This window comes from Oncorhynchus kisutch, linkage group LG10 (assembly GCF_002021735.2).
Source record: "Oncorhynchus kisutch isolate 150728-3 linkage group LG10, Okis_V2, whole genome shotgun sequence".
Lineage (NCBI taxonomy): Eukaryota > Metazoa > Chordata > Actinopteri > Salmoniformes > Salmonidae > Oncorhynchus > Oncorhynchus kisutch.
The window spans coordinates 11,976,578-11,997,112 of NC_034183.2; the positions used below are offsets into that span (position 1 = coordinate 11,976,578).

General features: G+C 43.8%; 1 protein-coding gene across 1 annotated transcript in view; it reads right to left on the minus strand.

Annotated features, from left to right (window-relative positions):
- Window positions 1-132: 132 nt before the first annotated feature.
- LOC109897759 (cadherin EGF LAG seven-pass G-type receptor 1) overlaps window positions 133-20,535 on the minus strand; it is a 94,122-nt gene continuing 73,719 nt past the window's right edge. The window contains exons 17-35 of the mRNA XM_020492309.2: window positions 17,763-17,857; window positions 17,438-17,647; window positions 16,114-16,297; window positions 15,792-15,944; window positions 15,214-15,424; window positions 14,296-14,463; window positions 12,676-12,802; window positions 12,375-12,575; window positions 10,357-10,531; window positions 10,106-10,218; window positions 9,934-10,013; window positions 9,700-9,826; window positions 9,173-9,298; window positions 7,949-8,076; window positions 6,097-6,203; window positions 2,788-2,931; window positions 2,414-2,629; window positions 1,731-2,064; window positions 133-1,611 (exon numbers count right to left, since the gene is read on the minus strand). Coding sequence (XP_020347898.2) covers window positions 1,587-1,611; window positions 1,731-2,064; window positions 2,414-2,629; window positions 2,788-2,931; window positions 6,097-6,203; window positions 7,949-8,076; window positions 9,173-9,298; window positions 9,700-9,826; window positions 9,934-10,013; window positions 10,106-10,218; window positions 10,357-10,531; window positions 12,375-12,575; window positions 12,676-12,802; window positions 14,296-14,463; window positions 15,214-15,424; window positions 15,792-15,944; window positions 16,114-16,297; window positions 17,438-17,647; window positions 17,763-17,857 — 2,924 coding nt within the window. The 3' untranslated portion in view covers window positions 133-1,586. The remainder of the gene's footprint in view (window positions 1,612-1,730; window positions 2,065-2,413; window positions 2,630-2,787; window positions 2,932-6,096; window positions 6,204-7,948; window positions 8,077-9,172; window positions 9,299-9,699; window positions 9,827-9,933; window positions 10,014-10,105; window positions 10,219-10,356; window positions 10,532-12,374; window positions 12,576-12,675; window positions 12,803-14,295; window positions 14,464-15,213; window positions 15,425-15,791; window positions 15,945-16,113; window positions 16,298-17,437; window positions 17,648-17,762; window positions 17,858-20,535) is intronic.

Below are 20,535 nucleotides of genomic sequence, written 5' to 3' on the forward strand. Positions count from 1 at the left end.
ATGCTTGCACATTTCGTTTACCCCTTATCCAAACCTCTTGACAGGCCATTCTGAAAACATACAAATACTGTATGTCATATACCGATCAATTCTTAATGACACAAGAAACACATAAAAAAACAATTAAAAAAGTAAGGGAAAAAAATCCAAATGTGGTTTATTTTAGTCTGATTGCCAGTGTCTTTTCACAAAAAATAAATACGTGTATGTTACAATAATGATTCCAGTGTCTGACACAATATCAGCTTTAAAGAGATATGGCTCATCTATAAACATGAAATAGCAGACGGACTGAGGGATGACAGTATTATAACTAGATCATGTACACGGGTGTTTACAGCTCAACAGGGGAATGGGAAAGGGGATGTCGGTATACTAAAACTAGTAATAGGGGTTACCTTGGGTTTAGACACTATGCTCTGTGGAGGCAGAGAGAAAGGCACACAGTTGGTACTTAAAATGAATATGATTTCCTTGGAAATAATACTGCAACATATTATTCTAAAGAGTTAAAAATCAAGAGTACAGACATGTCACTGGCTGAACACTTGGCGATAGAATCTCCAGAGATGATGTGTAGAAGTAATATAAGGATCTACACAAACTCAGAAGCACAATGTGAAAAGGGTGACAATGAGGCAGCATGGTAACAATCAAAAGGCACATACTGTCATTTTCTACTAAGCACTCAAGAGTAGCAATTGATTTCTATATTACTCTGCCATTTACTGGAACCTGTAATGACAGTATTAAGATTTCAGTGCGTTTTCCTCATTCAACCATCAGGACACAATTGGAATGTACAAGACCTTCACTGTAATACGGAGATGAACATGTCTCCCTATGTTAGAATGACTATTTTAAGATGGCTTTTGTTTTACTAGACTTACTATGCGAGTGTTTGAATACTTCAAAATCATATTATCAGTAGAGTATTTTCAGACTGGAAGTTTACATGCTGCGGATGGCAGCATTTTGTTTTCTTTAAACAATTCGTAAACATCTGTAAAAAACCTTGTTGACTGTCATATCTACACATGCTCTCCCAATAATATGACATTACAATACACTACTTACAATGTACAGCTTAGTTATTCCTTTCCTATAAACAAGTCCAAAAAGTAAAAATACAAAATATCTACAAAGTAATTACACGGACCAAAGACAATGATTTGTTTTTTGGACGTTTCTGTCTCTGTGGGCAAACAGCTGGGCACTTGGTGAATGTCTTACTGATTCATGAGGTCAATATCACATCATGGCACATCTGGTCCTGGAAAAGTCCTCAATCCCAACCTGCTGTCAGTTGCCATCCGCAATGAACAACTACAGACAGCGCCACTTGTTAGCCGTGCCGTGAAGTGCATTGTTTTGTTTTTCCAACTAGCTGCTGCATGCTGGGAGATGTAGTTCTCAGGCTCTCTCCTTTCTTCCCCTTTTCTCTCAGGCAGGCAGTTGCCTGGGCTAACACTGGTCTCCATAGGAGCTTAGGGGCCCCACAGTGACCTTTGAACAGCACGCATGGTATCGGCGCTGTAGCCCCTCTTGCCTTGAGAGCTGGTTGTCTATCTGGAATTCCCTCCAGGTCAGATTGAGGTTTCGTTGCTACCGCTGTTGAAAGAGACAGAGACAGAGACAGAGAGAGTTGCTAAAGTCAAAAGTGACTGACGTATTATCCAACATATCTGTTAGAAATGCAACATGGCCACCAATATCTCGTAAACACTCACTCGGAGTCCGAGTCTTGGGCGTCTTGAACCCCGTTGACCCCATTGACTAATGGTGACATCATCGTACTCGTCGTTGTCATGACAACCCCATTGCGCAGGTCCCATGGAGACAACGGAGGGTGTGGAGGCACGGGCAGGCGAGGCGGAGATTTGATGAGGACCCCGTTGCCTCCGATTACAGGGCGTAGATGGGAGGAGACGGGAGACGGTGGGACTGGGGTAGTCCTGGTGGAGATGCTGTGGGGGTTGTAGTCACTCAGTTTCTCCCGCAGGCGATTCTTCATGTTCTTGTCAGTCAGGGGAGGAGGGGTGTTGATCTTGTTTTTCAGAATGCCTGGTTGTAAACGCAGAGGGTGAATGCACAAACCCCAGTCAGTTATACAAGAAAACACACACACACAAACAGACACATGCACCTTATTTGGATAGGAATAACATTTTAGGTACTAGATTAGAATTTTTAGAATTAGAATAGCCACAAAGTCAGATTCCATAGTAAACATTTGCTACAAAAAATGTGCTTTTTGATATTAATTTTCAGGTTAGTAGTGTGGTTAATATTGGGTTATTTTTCAAATAGAATTTAAGAAGAACATTTGTAGAAATGGGCAGGGTTTATGACTTTGTGGCTATGGGAGCTAGTGACGACTCTTTCTCATTCTCTCTCTCTGTCGCTCGCTCACCCCTTCTCTTCTCTGTCTGGTTGCAGTCAGGTGAACTGGGAGGGGCACTATCATTCTGGTAGAGGGACTCCCTGTTGATCTTGTTGTCCTGGTGGAGCTCCACGTTGACCGTGGTCTCCACACGCAGCAACTCCACCCCGCAGGGCTCCTCACTCTCACTGGCTGTCGGCAGCTCCACTGGCCAGTAGGGCTTCACGTGATTGGCCACTGTATCCACTTCAGATACAGTAAAAAAATAAACACTTTTAAATATATGAGGTGTGTGTGTGTGTGTGTGTGTGTGTGTGTGTGTGTGTGTGTGTGTGTGTGTGTGTGTGTGTGTGTGTGTGTGTGTGTGTGTGTGTGTGTGTGTGTGTGTTTGAACATGAGTCTACCTTTGGGTGTGTTGTGCTGGGACGGTCTCTCGTTGTTCCACCTATGCTTGCGGCTTTCTCTGTGATCATCACTGTCTGAGGAGTGGGACGAGGCATAGGAGCTGCTGTGCTCATCCACCGACAGCTCACTGTCCGAGTCCGAATCTGTTACCATGGAAACACAGGAGCTATAACTTACTCTCTGACCGCTGAACTATAGAGTGGTGAGGAGGAGGAGGTGCCCCGCGGACCCATAGTGTTCGGAAATAGTTTAGCCATTCATTGTAGTCATTAGCACTCTGATTACCGTAGTTGCTATTTTTTTCTCGTGTCAATTAACTTGGGACATTCTTGGATTACTCATTATATTAATAAAGTCTGATTTAATCAACCAATATGATAGTCAGTTTACAAATGGTTAAGGGTACAAGACAGTGTGCATATCTGGCTGTGTTGGCAAAATCACTACATATCCCATCGAACCAGGCGGGGAGAGGCTGTCCGTTGTCACAGTTCCAAGACCATTCAGAAACGTCCTGCTAACTCTCACTAGTGACATTGGTAAATCTCAAAACTGAACTTGGATCTGCGTAGCAATGATATAATTCACCACCGTTGTCTTACAACAGATAGCTGGAACCAGTCATCACTATTCAACAAAATAATAATTTACAAGTTTCTTTCCAGCAAATTTCTTAGTTACATGACTGTATAGGTAGCAAATGGGTTTTGAAGTCGAGGGTACAGTATTTATGAAGTTTAGCAATGAGGACTAAAACTAGCATAGTTCAGCTAGCCAGCAAGTTTAGTCAGGGAAAGCGAGCTCGGGACCAGGTATACAGTGCCTTCAGAAAGTATTCACACCTCTTGACTTTAACTTTTTTAACTGTGTGCCTTTCTTTTATGCTTTATCTTGGCCAGGTCGCAGTTGTAAATGAGAACTTGTTCTCAACTAGCCTACCTGGTTAAATAAAGGTGTTCTCAACTAGCCTACCTGGCTAAATAAAGGTGTTCTCAACTAGCCTACCTGGTTAAATAAAGGTGTTCTCAACTAGCCTACCTGGTTAAATAAAGGTGTTCTCAACTAGCCTACCTGGTTAAATAAAGGTGTTCTCAACTAGCCTACCTGGTTAAATAAAGGTGTTCTCAACTAGCCTACCTGGTTAAATAAAGGTGTTCTCAACTAGCCAAAAAAAAAAAAAGAAGGTCTATATACAGTGTGTGCAAAAGGCTTGAGGAGGTAGGCAATAAATAGGCCATAGGAGCGAATAATTACAAATTAGCAGATTAACACTGGAGTGATAAATGAGCAGATGATGATGTGCAAGTAGAGATACTGGTGTGCAAAAGAGCAGAAAAGTACATTTAAAAAACAGTAGGGGGATGAGGTAGGTAGATTGGGTGGGCTATTTACAGATGGACTATGTACAGCTGCAGGGATCGGTTAGCTGCTCAGATAGTTGATGTTTAAAGTTGGTGAGGGAAATAAAAGTCTCCAACTTTTTGCAATTCGTTCCAGTCACTGGCAGCAGAGAACTGGAAGGAAAGGCGGCCAAATGAGGTGTTGGCTTTGGGGATGATCAGTGAGATATACCTGCTGGAATGTGTGGGTGTTGTTATCGTGACCAGTGAACTGAGATAAGGCGGCGCTTTACCTAGCATAGACTTATAGATGACCTGGAGCCAGTGGTTCTGGCGACGAATATGTAGCGAGGGCCAGCCGACTAGAGCATACAGGTAGCAGTGGTGGGTGGTATAAGGTGATTTGGTAACAAAACGGATGGCATTGTGATAGACAGCATCCAGTTTGCTGAGTAGAGTGTTGGAAGCTATTTTGAATATGCTATCGCCGAAGTCGAGGATCGGTAGGATAGTCAGTTTTACTAGGGTAAGTTTGGTGACGTGAGTGAAGGAGGCTTTGTTTGCGAAATAGAAAGCCGATTCTCGATTTGATTTTGGATTGGAGATGTTTAATATGAGTCTGGAAGGAGAGTTTACGGTCAGACACCTAGGTATTTATAGTTGTCCACATATTCCAGGTCGGAACCGTCCAGGGTGGTGATGCTAGTCGGGAGGGCGGGTGCGGGCAGCGAACGGTTGAAAAGCATGCATTTGGTTTTACTAGCGTTTAAGAGCAGTTGGAGGCCACGGAAGGAGTGTTGTGTGGCATTGAAGCTAGTATGGAGGTTAGTTAGCACAGTGTCCAAGGAAGGTCCAGAAGTATACAGAATGGTGTCGTCTGCGTAGAGGTGGATCAGGGAATCGCCCGCAGCAAGAGCGACATCATTGATACAGAGAAAAGAGTCGGCCCGAGAATTTAACCCTGTGGTACCTGTGGAACCAGGCGAGGCAGTCATTAGAAAAACCAAGGCTATTGAGTCTGCCGATAAGAATACAGTGATTGACAGAGTCGAAAGCCTTGTCCAGGTCGATGAAGACGGCTGCACAGTATTGTCTTTTATCGATGACGGTTATGATATCGTTTAGTACCTTGAGCGTGGCTGAGGTGCACCCATGACAGGCTCGGAAGCCGGATTGCACAGCGGAGAAGGTACGGTGGGATTAGAAATGGTCAGTGATCTGTTTATTAACTTGGCTTTCGAAGACTTTAGATAGGCAGGGCAGGATGGATATAGGTCTGTAACAGTTTGGGTCTAGGGTGTCACCCCTTTTGAAGAGGGGGACGACCACGGCAGTTTTCCAATCTTTAGGGATCTCGGACGATACGAAAGAGAGGTTGAACAGGCTGGTGATAGGGGTTGCAACAATGGTGGCGGATAGTTTTAGAAAGAGAGGGTCCAGATTGTCTAGCCTAGCTGATTTGTACGTTTCCAGGTTTTGCAGCTCTTTCAGAACATCTGCTGTCTGGATATGGGTGAAGGAGAAGCTGGGAAGGCTTCTCCTTCACTAGGCTAATTCAGGAGACAGATTGTAGTTTTTATGCCCTGATATCAAGAGCTGGTGGCGAAAAGTTTGTTTAAACAATTCAGAGACTGAAACAAATACATCAGATGACTAATATTTAAGTGCGAATTGATATACAATCCCGAAATCAGCTGTCACAGTTAATAGTAAAACAAAGCTTAAGTGTTTGAGTGAACCCTGAATCCCGAAAATGAATGGTGAATTCACTTCCGGATACGGTAGACTCCTTCTCCTCACCACTCTATAGGCCTGAGCAGCCAATGGCACGTAAATTATTGAGACATTCGGATGCATTAAGATTCCCTGTCACATGCATTTTGCTACACCCACAATAACATCTGCTAAACACATGTATGTGACCAATAAAATTTGATGACACTCAATGTAACTATATAGGACTTGTACCATCTCTCTTGGAGCACTTGCGGAGGAAGATGGAGGAGTCTCCCTCCCCATGGGAACTCTTTTTGGCTGAGCCGGAGGATGTTGTGTGCTTCTGCCCTGAGTCGTTCCTTTTGGAAGAAAGAGGCATGATGAGCACAGAAATAATAACTTGAGTATGAAATGTGGTCACGATATTCCATTAACTTTCCTAAATTTCCCAGGTTTTCCAGAAATTCTGGTTGGAAGATTCCCTGAATCAGGAAGGAATAAGCATGAAATCCAGAATCTTGAAAATCTAGAAAAATCTGGGTATTTTGGAAAGGTTACTGGAGTTTTGCAAACCTAAGTAGAACCTAGCCATTACAAATATTGGCTCGTCAGACCACCACTCTGTTCCAGCTGGCAGATGGGTGTTATTAGGTAGGTACTTTTTGACATAGAAAATATCATTTTCAACAAACCTTAACTTGTCGATACTTCCTCAATTCCCGACTTGGAAGACATCTAATGTCTTCTAAACCTTCATGTCTAGTTGCAGGGGGTTCGTTTGAATTTAGAAAACGTTCCATTATTAAATTCAATTTAAAAATGTTCCACTAAAGTGGAACTGACAGGGTTTTATCGTCATGACATCTTATAAAAATGTGTTCCTATACACCCCCAGAAAGAATAAGACATTAATTATTATTAAATTTTTTTACATTTTACAATACAGAAAATACACCTGAATGGATTTCTACAAATATTTAAATACCAAGGGTGTCCTCTTACATTTGGGAACTTTACAGTCCTATTGATCAGACAACCATGAACAGGTAGCTTATTTCTCCCTCCCTACAATAAACATCTATGTCAGCCAGAGAGGGATGAGCTAAAATCTAATGAGGCAAGAGTAGATAAACTCTCTGAAATGTTTTCTGTTCGTAGTTGGCCATGAAAATGTCACTGATAAACAATGGGAAATAGTAGCCTGCTCGCCTTCTGCAGCTTTCCAGCTAATGCATGCTTGTCCCAACCCACGTTATGACAACTGAATGGAAAATACCTGCCCACCCATTTGATCGATTCCAAATACATTTGATTGACAACTAAGAGATATGCATGCTAACTGTGGATAACAGCCTTAGTTAAATTCGTAAGTTTTTATCCAAAATATTGAGTAATTGAAACTGAAAATGTGCATCCCGAATGGGTGGAGGCAGCAAAATATGGACAGCTGTGATTTACAACCCGAAAGCAACATTTTTTGGACTACCAATAAATGTAATGGTGAATTGTATATCTATTTATTCTGCCAACAATGCCGTAATCTACATCATGGAATATTTCTGTCAAATAGAACCTATTTTTCAAACCTCTTATGAAGTTGATTTTGTAGTATAAACTGGGCATTTGATATTTTTGACTGAAATTATGATTTTCTGTTTGTTTTATATCTGCAATGTAGTTAAAGTGCTGTCAGTTCCACTTTAAGTAGTCCAACAGTGTGTCCACCACCGTCTTGTCTGTCTCAAATGTTGTCATTGAGACAGGTGGTTCCACTCCAAAGTGAGGCATGTCATGATGACAATCACCTGTCTCGATCAATGAGAGAAGATTTGAAATTGACAAGATGGAGGCATACACATTGTTGGATTACTTCATGGAGAATTTTCTAAATTCAAACCAAGTCCCTGCCACTTGACATGGACGTTTAGAAGACATTCGTTGTCTTCCATGTTGGGAATTGAGGAAGTATCGCCAAGTTAAGGCTGATAGAATATTATCTGTGCTACGCCAAACAGCACCTAACCTGTAACGGCTAATAGAGCATCACATGAGCCCGGCACATTCTGTTAGCTAAGTAGAACCCAGTTCCCACCCAGTAAGTCACCTGGCCTGGATTCTGCTGAAGCTGCAGACTGATCTAACTGTGCTGTCCAGGGAGGCAGTGGACTCTCCGATGGCCGTACGGTACAGACTGTCCTCCTCTGTGTACGAATGCTTAGCGTTCAGTGAACGCTGGGGAAACAAAGAAGTAATAAACTAAATTGTAGTCATTCAGCAGACACTCTTATCCAGAGCGACTTACAAGAGCAATTAGGGTTAAGTGCCTTCCTCAAGGGCACATTGACAGATCTTTCAACTAGTCGGATCGGGGATTCAAACAAGTGACATTTCGGTTACCGCCCGATACAACTCAGAACTCATTTCTCAACAGAAATGTACAGGTATACTACACTTAACTATGGACTATGGACCAACTAACCAGGATGGTAAGTTGGTGGTTGAAGATATCCCTCTAGTGGTGTGGGGGCTGTGCTTTGGCAAAGTGGGTGGGGTTATATCCTTCCTGTTTGGCCCTGTCCGGGGGTGTCCTCGGATGGGGCCACAGTGTCTCCTGACCCCTCCTGTCTCAGCCTCCAGTATTTATGCTGCAGTAGTTTATGTGTCGGGGGGCTGGGGTCAGTTTGTTATATCTGGAGTACTTCTCCTGTCCTATTCGGTGTCCTGTGTGAATCTAAGTGTGCGTTCTCTAATTCTCTTCTTCTCTCTTTCTTTCTCTCTCTCGGAGGACCTGAGCCCTAGGACCATGCCCCAGGACTACCTGACATGATGACTCCTTGCTGTCCCCAGTCCACCTGGCCATGCTGCTGTTCCAGTTTCAACTGACCTGAGCCCTAGGACCATGCCCCAGGACTACCTGACATGATGACTCCTTGCTGTCCCCAGTCTACCTGGCCATGCTGCTGCTCCAGTTTCAACTTCCACCTGACTGTGCTGCTGCTCTAGTTTCAACTGTTCTGCCTTATTATTATTCGACCATGCTGGTCATTTATGAACATTGAACATCTTGACCATGTTCTGTTATAATCTCCACCCGGCACAGCCAGAAGAGGACTGGCCACCCCACATAGCCTGGTTCCTCTCTAGGTTTCTTCCTAGGTATTGGCCTTTCTAGGGAGTTTTTCCTAGCCACCGTGCTTCTACACCTGCATTGCTTGCTGTTTGGGGTTTTAGGCTGGGTTTCTGTACAGCACTTTGAGATATCAGCTGATGTACGAAGGGCTATATAAATAAATTTGATTTGATTTGATTTGATTTGGTGTGTACTCACTGTGAGGAGAGTGGAGCGGGTGGCAGTAGGCTCCTCCACTATGGATTTCATCCCTGTGAGGATGTTCTTTAGGTTGGTCCTCACCTCCTTGTTGAAAACACAGTAGAAGAAGAATATGCACACACCCTGAGAGAGAGAGAGAGAGAGAGAGAGAGAGACAGAGAGACAGAGAGAGAGACAGAGAGAGAGAGAGAGAGAGAGACAGAGAGAGAGACAGAGAGAGAGACAGAGAGAGAGACAGAGAGAGAGACAGAGAGACAGAGAGAGAGAGAGACAGAGAGACAGAGAGAGAGAGAGAGAGAGAGAGAGAGAGAGAGAGACAGAGACAGAGAGAGACAGAGAGACAGAGACAGAGAGAGAGACAGAGAGAGAGAGAGAGAGAGACAGAGAGAGAGCGAGAGAGAGAGAGAGAGAGAGAGAGAGAGAGAGAGAGAGAGATGGATGGATGGATAATTGCACATCAGATAAATATAACCACAGTAAGGCTTTTTGAAGCACTGTTTTTGACAAGCCAAAAAGCCAAGTACCTGAAGGCAGCTGAAGATGGCAAAGAGGTAGTGTAAGGAGAGGATGTCACTGTTGACCGCCATGAGGCCCAGGAGCCAGGTAGCACTGAGGAGCAACAGGTGGAGGAAGGCTACATGTAGGGAACAGCTGGAGAGGAAATGTTTGTTATGTTTGAATGGAATCCAGCCAACATGGTATGCTACGTGCTAACTATTTTCTAACCCTACATGGTTATCCTGTCTCGAAGTACTCACATTGCTCCAGACTTCTCAAATGTCCACTGTCTCTTTCCGCATGAGGCCTTGGCGGCCATGAAGAATAAAGCAATGTTGACCTATGGGAGATACATGAGACGGAGATGAGTAACATAATCCTCTGGCCAGAACCAATCCAGTATAGTCCAACAGCGTCTACATACACACTCACCAGTACTACTATAGCGATGGGCCCAGCGATACTCCAGATGAGTGTGTCGTGGACAGAAAGCCAACAGAAGTCTGGGTTCCCATAGCCCTCAGGGTCCAACCCTACTGCCAGGCCTACAAGAGAGGAAAAACACACACAGTGAGCATGTGCTTCCAGATTATGTTGTTTATGTTGATTATGTTGCATCTGTGTCCCTCTCTGTCTTTGCATGCATGCATGCGTGTGTGTGCGTGTGTGTGTCTCTCACTCACCGGTGATGATGGCAGGAATGCCCCAGCCAATGGCGTAGTAAAACCTCATGCGGCCATGGTTGATGTTCCTGACTTCAGTCAGCATGCGGTAGATGTGGAGGCCTTCCACCAACATCCAGGCAAACGTACACATGTAGAAGTAGTGGAGCAGGATGGCTACCACTGTACACATGAACTGAGGGACAGAGAGGTAGGGAAAGATGATTAAAGCCACTGTTTTGAAAGCCAACTGTGCTAATTGTTATTTAAGCTGTCTGTGAACTAAGTCTGGTTCAGTAACTGCTAATCTATAACAACAGAACACAGCGCAATGGCTGAGGCCAAATCCACATATTGCCAAACAGACACAGAACTATTATTGTCAAAGATAAAGCCACTTAGCACTGCTGTTAAGAGTGTTGGGCCAGTAATCGGAAGGTTGCTGGTTTGAATCCCCGAGCCAATTAACTGACAAATCTGTTGATGTGCTCTTGAGCAAGGCACTTAACCCTAATTACTCCTGTATGTCACCCTGGATAAGAGTGTCTGCTAAATGACTAAAATGTACTCAAGGGGGACTAGCCTTCCTCATGTCAGCATTGGCCTGGACAGGGCAGGCTGAAGCCAATACGCATAGGCTATCACCTACTCACTTTGACATGTAGGCTAATTATTTATTTACATACACTTGTGTTTTTCTTAACAGAATAGCTACTGTTTTTTGGTTTTCAAATCAATTTAATTGTCTATTTTGGTTAATGGCCTTGGTGCCCTGGCAGATATGGCACAGAATGGCCTTTCCCCGGCGGGAAGGGTTGGATGGGGGTAGACTGCAGGTACACCATATGTACAAAAGTATGTGGACATGCCTTCAAATTTGTGGATTTGGCTATCTCCATAGACAAAGATTGGCTATCTCCATAGACAAAGATTGGAAATCTCCATAGAGAGATTGCAATCTCCATAGACAAAGATTGGCTATCTCCATAGACAAAGATTGGCTATCTCCATAGACAAAGATTGGAAATCTTCATAGAGAGATTGCAATCTCCATAGACAAAGATCGCAAAGTGGTAGGCAAAATAAGCTCACAGAATGGGACCACCGAGTACTGAAGCGCATAGCTCTTAAAAAAAACATCTCGGTTGCAACACTCACTACCGAGTTTCAAACTCCCTGTGGAAGCAACATCAGCACAATAACTGTTCGCCAGGAGCTTCATAAAATGGGTTTCCATGGCAGAGCAGCCGCACACAAGCCTAAGATCACCATGCACAATGCCAAGCGTCGGCTGGAGTGGTGTAAAGCTCACTGCTATTGTACTCTGGAGCAGTGGAAAAGTTTTCTCTGGAGTGATGAATCACGCTTCACAGTCCGACAGACCATTCTGGGTTTGTTGGATGCCAGAAGAACATTACCTGCCCCAATGTATAGTGCCAACTGTACAGTTTGTTGGAAGAGCAATAATGGTCTGGGGCTGATTTTCATGTTCGTGCTAGGCCCCTTAGTTCCACTGAAGGGAAATCTTAACGCTACTGCATGCAATGACATTCAAGACGATTCTGTTCTTCCAACCTTGTGGCAACAGTTTTTGGAAGGCCCTTTCCTGTTTCAGCATGACAATGCTCCTGTGCAAAAGCGAGGTCCATACAAAAATGGTTTGTCAAGATCGGTGTAGAAGAACTTGACTGGCCTGCACAGAGCCCTGACCTCAACCCCATTGAATACCTTCGGGATGAATTGGAAAGCTGACTGCATGCAGGCCTAATCGCCCAACATCAGTGCCCAACTACACTAATGCTCTTGTGGCTGAATGGAAGCAAGTCCCTATAGCAATGTTCCAACATCTAGTGGAAACCCTTACCAGAGAAGTGGGGCACCAACTCCATATTAATGCCCATGATTTTGGAATGAGATGTTCGACGAGCATACTTTTGGTCATGTAGTGTATATTGACAAGTCGACAGTATACAATAATGCAATAAGACAAAATAAAGTGTTTTTCGGGTGTGCCTCAGGGTTGTGTGCTAGGGTCTCACCGCATTTTCAGTCTGGTTGATTCCGAAGAGTAAGACGAGCTGGGAGAGGAAGATTGACACCACCAGGTTCTTGTGTATGCTGTGGAGGTTAGAGCGGAGCTTCCGGAGAATGGCCAGCAGGAGGAAGGTGATGAGGAGGGCCACCAGCGAGGCTGACACCGTGATGTAGGTGATGATCTTCAGGGGCAGGACCTCTCCATGCTGAGGAGGTAAGCATGGCCAGGGGTAAGATCAAATAATAGAAGTTAACATAAGCTAAGTCACCATAACTGAATGTTTGGTAGGAGGCTCTGGGTGGTACCTCTCTCTTGGAGATGTCCATGAGCACAGCAGAGCTGGACATGTGACTGCACTGGCAGCTGATGTGGGTGCTGTTCCTGAACACCAGCTCACACCCCTTGGCAGACCAGCCTCCCGTTCCTTGAAACCTGGAGCCAAAATAGATATTGTTTTATATGATTTACAGTACCAGTCAAAAGTTTGGACACATCTACTCATTCAAGGGTTTTTCTTTATTTTTACTATTTCGACATCAAAGACATCAAACTATGAAATAACACATATGGAATCATGTAGTAACCAAAAAAGTGTTAAACAAATAAAAATATATTTTATATTTCAGATTCTTCAAAGTAGCCACACTTTGCCTTTGACAGCTTTGCACACTCTTGGCATTCTCTCAACCAGCTTCATGAGGTAGTCACCAGGAATGCATTTCAATGAACAGGTGTGTCTTGTTAAAAGTTCATTTGTGGAATGTATTTCCTTTTTTATGCGTTTGAGCCAATAAGTTGTGTTGTAACAAGGTAGGGGTGATATACAGAAGATAGCCCTATTTGGTAAAAGGCCGAGTCCATATTATGGCAAGAACAGCTCAACAAACTTTTTACGTTTCTTCAAGTGCAGTCGCAAAAACAAACCATCAAGTGCTTTGATGAAACTTGCTCTCATGAGGTCCGCCACAGGAAAGGACGACCCAGAGATACCTCTGCTGCAGAGGCCAAGTTCATTAGAGTTACCAGACTCAGAAATTGCAGGCCAAATAAATGCTTCACAGAGTTCAAGTAAGAGACATATCTCAACATCAACTGTTCAGATGATACTTCATGAATAAGGCCTTCATGGTCGAACTGCTGCAAAGAAACCACTATAAAAGGACACCAATAATAATAAGAGACTTGCTTGAACCAAGAAACATGAGTAATGGACATTAGACCAGTGAAAATCTGTCATTTGGTCTGATGAGTCCAAATGTAAGATGTTTGGTTCTAACCGCTGTGTCTTTGTAGACGCAGAGTAGGTGAATGGATGATATCCGCATGTGTGGTTCCCACCGTGAAGCATGGAGGAGGAGGTGTGATGGTGCTTTGCTGGTGACACAGTCAGTGATTTATTTAGAATTCAAGGCATACTTAACCAGCATGGCTACAACAGCATTCTGCAGTGATACCGCATCCCATCTGGTCCACAATCACAATCACCAGTTCTCAACCCAATTGAGATGGTGTGGAAAGTTGGACAGCAGAGTGAAAGGCAGCCAACAAGTGCTCAGCATATGTGGGAACTCCTTCAAGACTGTTGGAAAAGCATTCCAGGTGATGCTGGCTGAGAGAATACCAAGATTGTGCAACGCCGTCATCAAGGCAAAGGGTGGCTACTTTGAAATATCTAAAAATATAAATATATTTTGGTTTAACACTTCTTTGGTTACTACATGATATCACATGTGTTATTTCATAGTTTTAATGTATTCACTATTATTCTACAATGTAGAAAATAGTAACAATAAAGAAAAACCCTTGAATGTGTAGGTGTGTCCAAACTTTTGACAGGTACTGTATGTTCTTGAACATAATCTAGCTAAACTCCATTCTAAATTCACGATCTGAGGTAGAGTATTGATAGGTATGCTTTTCCTTACGGGATGGAATGATTCCAGTAGACACAGACAGGTTTGGTCCTCTCCTCTGTCTCCAGTAGTGTGTATTCGAGTGTGATGGCCTGTGCCAGAAGAGAGGTTGAGGGCACCCCCTCGCTGTAGACCACCGTGCTCACAATAGGTGTGTTGATGATGGGCCGCTTGGGGAGTCTAAACACACACATTTATGTTTACATTGACTTTAGTCATCCAAGAGAAGTTCATGTCGAGAGTGACTTTCCACAAGGGCCTATAGCAGGGCCCCCCCCCAATTAAAAAATAAAAAATAAAAAAAATATGGTTGCGTAACAGAAGTTTTTCCCGTTGGTATGTTAGTCACTGACAGTCACTCAATTAGCCCATGTCAGGTCATTTTTTGTTGTTGATTGATACAGTAGTCTAGCCAGCTGTCTAAACTTGTAGTAATCATGGTCAAATTACCGATCAGAGGGCCCCATTGATTTTGTTAGTCACTCTCACTAAGTTATCATTTTAAAAACTGCAAAGTTTTCTCTCTGCCCCATTGCAAAATTTGTAGAATTGCATTAAATTTGTTATAAAAAAAAGTCTAAATCTTCTGTCCGCCCCACGGCAAAATGTGTAGAATTGCTTTAAAACTTTAAAACTGTACACTTTGCTCTACGCCCATGAGAACATTTTAAGATTGACAGAAAATTAAAGAATATTTTTTTCACTCCGCTGTCAAGAGGGCCGCTAAAATGTTTTGTTCTCTAGGTGTGGATGTGGGTACACAGACCCTTCAAAGTTGCATATTCCTGGCCTATAGCCACATCCCTGGCCTATAGCCACATCCCTGGCCTATAGCCACATCCCTGGCCTATAGTGAGGTAGCATAAAAACATCTATCACAAGGAAAACTAGACAAAAACCAAACCCAGCATTCCCAGTGGTAAACAATACCTCAGGCTCCTGCGATCAACGTCGTAATTCTCAGGCAGTAGCTGTCCCAGGGTCCTATAGATGATCACCACGGCAACAGGGAGAGGGCCTGGGACCTCAGCGTGACGACGCATTTTCTTGGCAGACACCTGGTGACCCACGGTGGTGGATTCAGCCTGGACAGGGGGCGCGTTTATGGCTGTTGCGTCTGTGGCTGCTGCTATCGAGACCGCTATAACGATTGAAACCGATACTATGACAATGAATGAATGAATGATTCTCACATAAAAAAACTCTACCAGACTGGTTGAAAAACTTGAACAACTGTTTATACAGTACAACAGCTCAGACTTAAAGGGTCAATCTGCAGTTGAAACAATAACAAAGTGGCTACTGCGCCATTGTTTTAGCGAACAGTTGAAAGATGAGAATGGAGAGTCTAAGTTATAATCTTCAATAATGAATGAGTATATATCAATAATTTAATAGTAAAAAAATGTGTCACAATCACAGATTGCCTCCTTAATTAACTATTTACGTTGTGAAAGTGACATAATGAACCACAAAATGTCTATGCTGCACTACTACTTTAATCCCACCTTTAACCTCCTCTGGCTGCTCTTGCTGTGTTGGGAATTCTGGGAAGCGGACAGAAGATTCCATTTCTTTGGAATAGGCCTCCTGGATCTCTTGGAAATGCGGGATGTTTGTCCGTTCTGGCCTGGACGGGTCCAAGTAATCCAAAGAAACAACTGTGAGCACAGAGAGAGAGAATGTGTAATAATTATGCTTGTCTCCACAAGAGGTATTGGTGGTAGGTTGTTTGAAATGCACAATGTAACCTTACTGTACATTAATTAGTAATGAAAATGATGTTACAGCAACAAAATAATTGTGTCATTGCACTGCAGATGGACTCACTCATGTTTTCCGTGACAACAGTAAAAGGTTTCAGGTAGGTCTTCCTCATGTTTTGGGCTAGGGCTTGGGCGTACTCCTCGAAGCTGTGCAGTAGTAGAGCTGTGCCACCTTCGGAACGTTGAATCTGCTCCCAGTGTCCTCTGTTAGCAGGGTCCAGGATGGCACTGCCCGCTCGAACCATGTTCTAGAACATTAACAGGGCATGTCATACACCTATATCACATCTATATCACTACTCTGTGTGGCCAGTATACATCAGAGACAAACAGAATGCATAATCGGTATCATATATCCTAAATGAAGCACGTGAAAACAAAGCCAACAGAACAGAGATAAATGAAGAAAACAAAAGAAGGAAAGGAGAGTTGTCCTATAAAGGAAGGCGGGTGGGGGGTCACTGTACACACATCACCTCACCACCCCTGGGGGAACTGCTACTCCCATTGGCTCAATAACCCAATACACTCTTTTTAAATTGTTTCTTGACCCCTTAAACCCTTCCAGATGCACCTTCTGATATCTAACACATCCCAAAGAGCTAGAGCTGGTGCCAAGAATGCACACTGTTAGCCATCAGCGCCCAGTATGGTCATAGCCTTAATAAAGCTCATAGAAAACATGCTAATCATTACGCTGTATTACTTACACATAATAGGCTCTAGATCACATTTTCTATAGGGGGAGAAATCTCCAACTGGGAAAACAGGCTCTTAGCAAACCGGTACCACCAGCTATAAGCAGGATTTGTGGAAACTATTAGCGACTTAAAGCTAGTAGGATCCTTAAGCAGTTGAGCTTAACAATGTGGGTCATTCATTCAACTTTGAGCAAGTCTCGGGAATACTGTGAGAGAACATTTAGGGTAAACATATGATAGAGAACTATTTGAGGGTATATTTCTACACTTAGAAAAAAAGGTGTTATCTAGAACCTAAAATGGTTCTTCGGCTGTCCTCATAGGAGAACCCTTTGAATAACTATTTTTGGTTCCAGGTAGAACCTTTTTGAGTTTCATGTATAACTCTTTCCATAGAGGGTTCTACATGAAACCCAAAAGAGTTCTACCTGGAACCAAAAATGGTTATCCTGTGGGGACAGCCGAAGAACTCTCTTGGAACCCTTTTTTCTAAGAGTGTATGACTTCCTGACGTCATTGTAAGTAGTAGTGTTGCTAAGGTCAATGAACAAGCTAACTCCACAACTATCCTGTCTATCTTATCACTTCAAGCTCAACAAATTATTTGAGAGCTGAGAAAGACCACTACAAGGCACCGAATGGCACTAAACATTCAACACTAGTTGAAGCATGTTTCCAGAGGCCCACCTCATGGAAGTGAATGTCTCTTGTGGCGGCCATGTCGAAGCCCAGCTGTTGGCTCTCGTACTGCAGCAGGCGGGTCAGGAGGCTGTAGGCCGTCTTCACGTCGTTGCCCTGGAGGTCTTCCGTGCGGTTGGTGGCGCTCCGCAGCATGCTGGCCATGCCCTTTGACCTCTCACCGTCCATCCTGGAGCTGTTGAGGTGCAACTCCTCGTCCTGAAGGCCAGAGGTCAGGGAGACGTCAGAGGTCAGACAGTTGTCTCAATGATAAAAGAGGGTTTTACTCTCATTGGGACTTCCTGGTTTGAATAAAGGTTAAATCAAGACATACCTCTTTTTTCAGCTGAGAGAAGGTGATAGAGGTGCAGTTGAAGAGATTGGGAGGCAGCCAGCCGTTCTCATCGCTGCAGTGGCGGATGGCCGTGCCTAGTGGGGAGGAGAAAGATATGGGGATATATAGATATATTTCCGGTCACAACTTGCAGACTTGTTTTCGAGTTGCTGTGCGTTTTGTTGCCAACCTACTTTGCTACCTGACAACTTTACGGTTTTTACTTTTAATTACCGTTTATATATATATATATTTTTTCCCCTCAACGTTTTCACTCCGGACGCTTTATCTGGACACGATTCTTCAGGACCTCCAACAGCCGAAGCTAAGTAGTAACATTAACATGATGCCTTCTAATTGCAGTCGCTGTACTCGCCTTACGGCGAGAATAGCTGTGCTGCAAGCCCAGCTTCAGACGCAATCATTAGGGTAATTTCAGTGTAGGAAAGGATGAAACAGCGTCTCTGCCACCAGTAAGTACAGATAGTAGTATAAATCCCCTGGCACAGTCCCCGCAGCCGGACAACTTTCTCACGGTTTCTGGAAGGAAATGCTGTAGGAACGCTCAACCGGTGTCGCTCATTCAGCCGACAGAAACTTTCAACCGGTTTTCCCCATTAAGCAGCGAGTCGGAGTCAGAGGCCGAGTCTTCTCTGGTCTCTACTCCTCTCGTTACGGGGTCTGAGACGCTGAAGCTTCCCACCATTAGCTCTGACAAATTGAAAACTCTAGTCATTGGCGACTCCATTACCCGCAGTATTAGACTTAAAACGAATCATCCAGCGATCATACACTGTTTACCGGGGGGCAGGGCTACCGCCGTTAAGGCTAATCTGAAGATGGTGCTGGCTAAAGCTAAAACTGGCGAGTGTAGAGAGTATAGAGATATTGTTATCCACGTCGGCACCAACGATGTTAGGATGAAACAGTCAGAGATCACCAAGCGCAACATAGCTTCTGCGTGTAAATCAGCTAGAAAGATGTGTCGGCATCGAGTAATTGTCTCTGGCCCCCTGCCAGTTAGGGGGAGTGATGAGCTCTACAGCAGAGTCTCACAACTCAATCGCTGGTTGAAAACTGTTTTCTGCCCCTCGCAAAAGATAGAATTTGTAGATAATTGGCCCTCTTTCTGGGACTCACCCACAAACAGGACCAAGCCTGACCTGCTGAGGAGTGACGGACTCCATCCTAGCTGGAGGGGTGCTCTCATCTTATCTACCAACATAGATAGGGCTCTAACTCCTCTAGCTCCACAATGAAATAGGGTGCAGGCCAGGCAGCAGGCTGTTAGCCAGCCTGCCAGCATAGCGGAGTCTGCCACTAGCATAGTCAGTGTAGTCAGCTCAGCTATCACCATTGAGACCGTGTCTGTGCCTCGACCTGGGTTGGGCAAAACTAAACATGGCGGTGTTCGCCTTAGCAATCTCACTAGGATAAAGACCACCTCCATTCCTGTCAGTATTGAAAGAGATCATGATACCTCACATCTCAAAATAGGGCTACTTAATGTTAGATCCCTTACTTCAAAGGCAATTATAGTCAATGAACTAATCACTGATCATAATCTTGATGTGATTGGCCTGACTGAAACATGGCTTAAGCCTGATGAATTTACTGTGTTAAATGAGGCCTCACCTCCTGGCTACACTAGTGACCATATCCCCCGTGCATCCCGCAAAGGCGGAGGTGTTGCTAACATTTACGATAGCAAATTTAAATTTACAAAGAAAAAAATGACGTTTTCGTCTTTTGAGCTTCTAGTCATGAAATCTATGCAGCCTACTCAATCACTTTTTATAGCTACTGTTTACAGGCCTCCTGGGCCATATACAGCGTTCCTCACTGAATTCCCTGAATTCCTATCGGACCTTGTAGTCATAGCAGATAATATTCTAATCTTTGGTGACTTTAATATTCACATGGAAAAGTCCACAGACCCACTCCAAAAGGCATTCGGAGCCATCATCGACTCAGTGGGTTTTGTCCAACATGTCTCTGGACCCACTCACTGTCACAGTCATACGCTGGACCTAGTTTTGTCCCATGGAATAAATGTTGTGGATCTTAATGTTTTTCCTCATAATCCTGGACTATCGGACCACCATTTTATTTCGTTTGCAATTGCAACAAATAATCTGCTCAGACCCCAACCAAGGAACATCAAAAGTCGTGCTATAAATTCACAGACTACACAAAGATTCCTTGATGTCCTTCCAGATTCCCTCTGTCTACCCAAGGACGCCAGAGGACCACCTAACTGAAGAACTCAATTTAACCTTGCGCAATACCCTAGATGCAGTTGCACCCCTAAAAACTAAAAACATTTCTCATAAGAAACTAGCTCCCTGGTACACAGAAAATACCCGAGCTCTGAAGCAAGCTTCCAGAAAATTGGAACGGAAATGGCGCCACACCAAACTGGAAGTCTTCCGACTAGCTTGGAAAGACAGTACCGTGCAGTACCGAAGAGCCCTTACTGCTGCTCGATCATCCTATTTTTCAAACTTAATTGAGGAAAATAAGAACAATCCGAAATTCCTTTTTGATACTGTCGCAAAGCTAACTAAAAAGCAGCATTCCCCAAGAGAGGATGACTTTCACTTTAGCAGTGATAAATTCATGAACTTCTTTGAGGAAAAGATTATGATTATTAGAAAGCAAATTACGGACTCCTCTTTAAATCTGCGTATTCCTTCAAAGCTCAGCTGTCCTGAGTCTGCACAACTCTCCCAGGACCTAGGATCAAGAGAGACGCTCAAGTGTTTTAGTAATA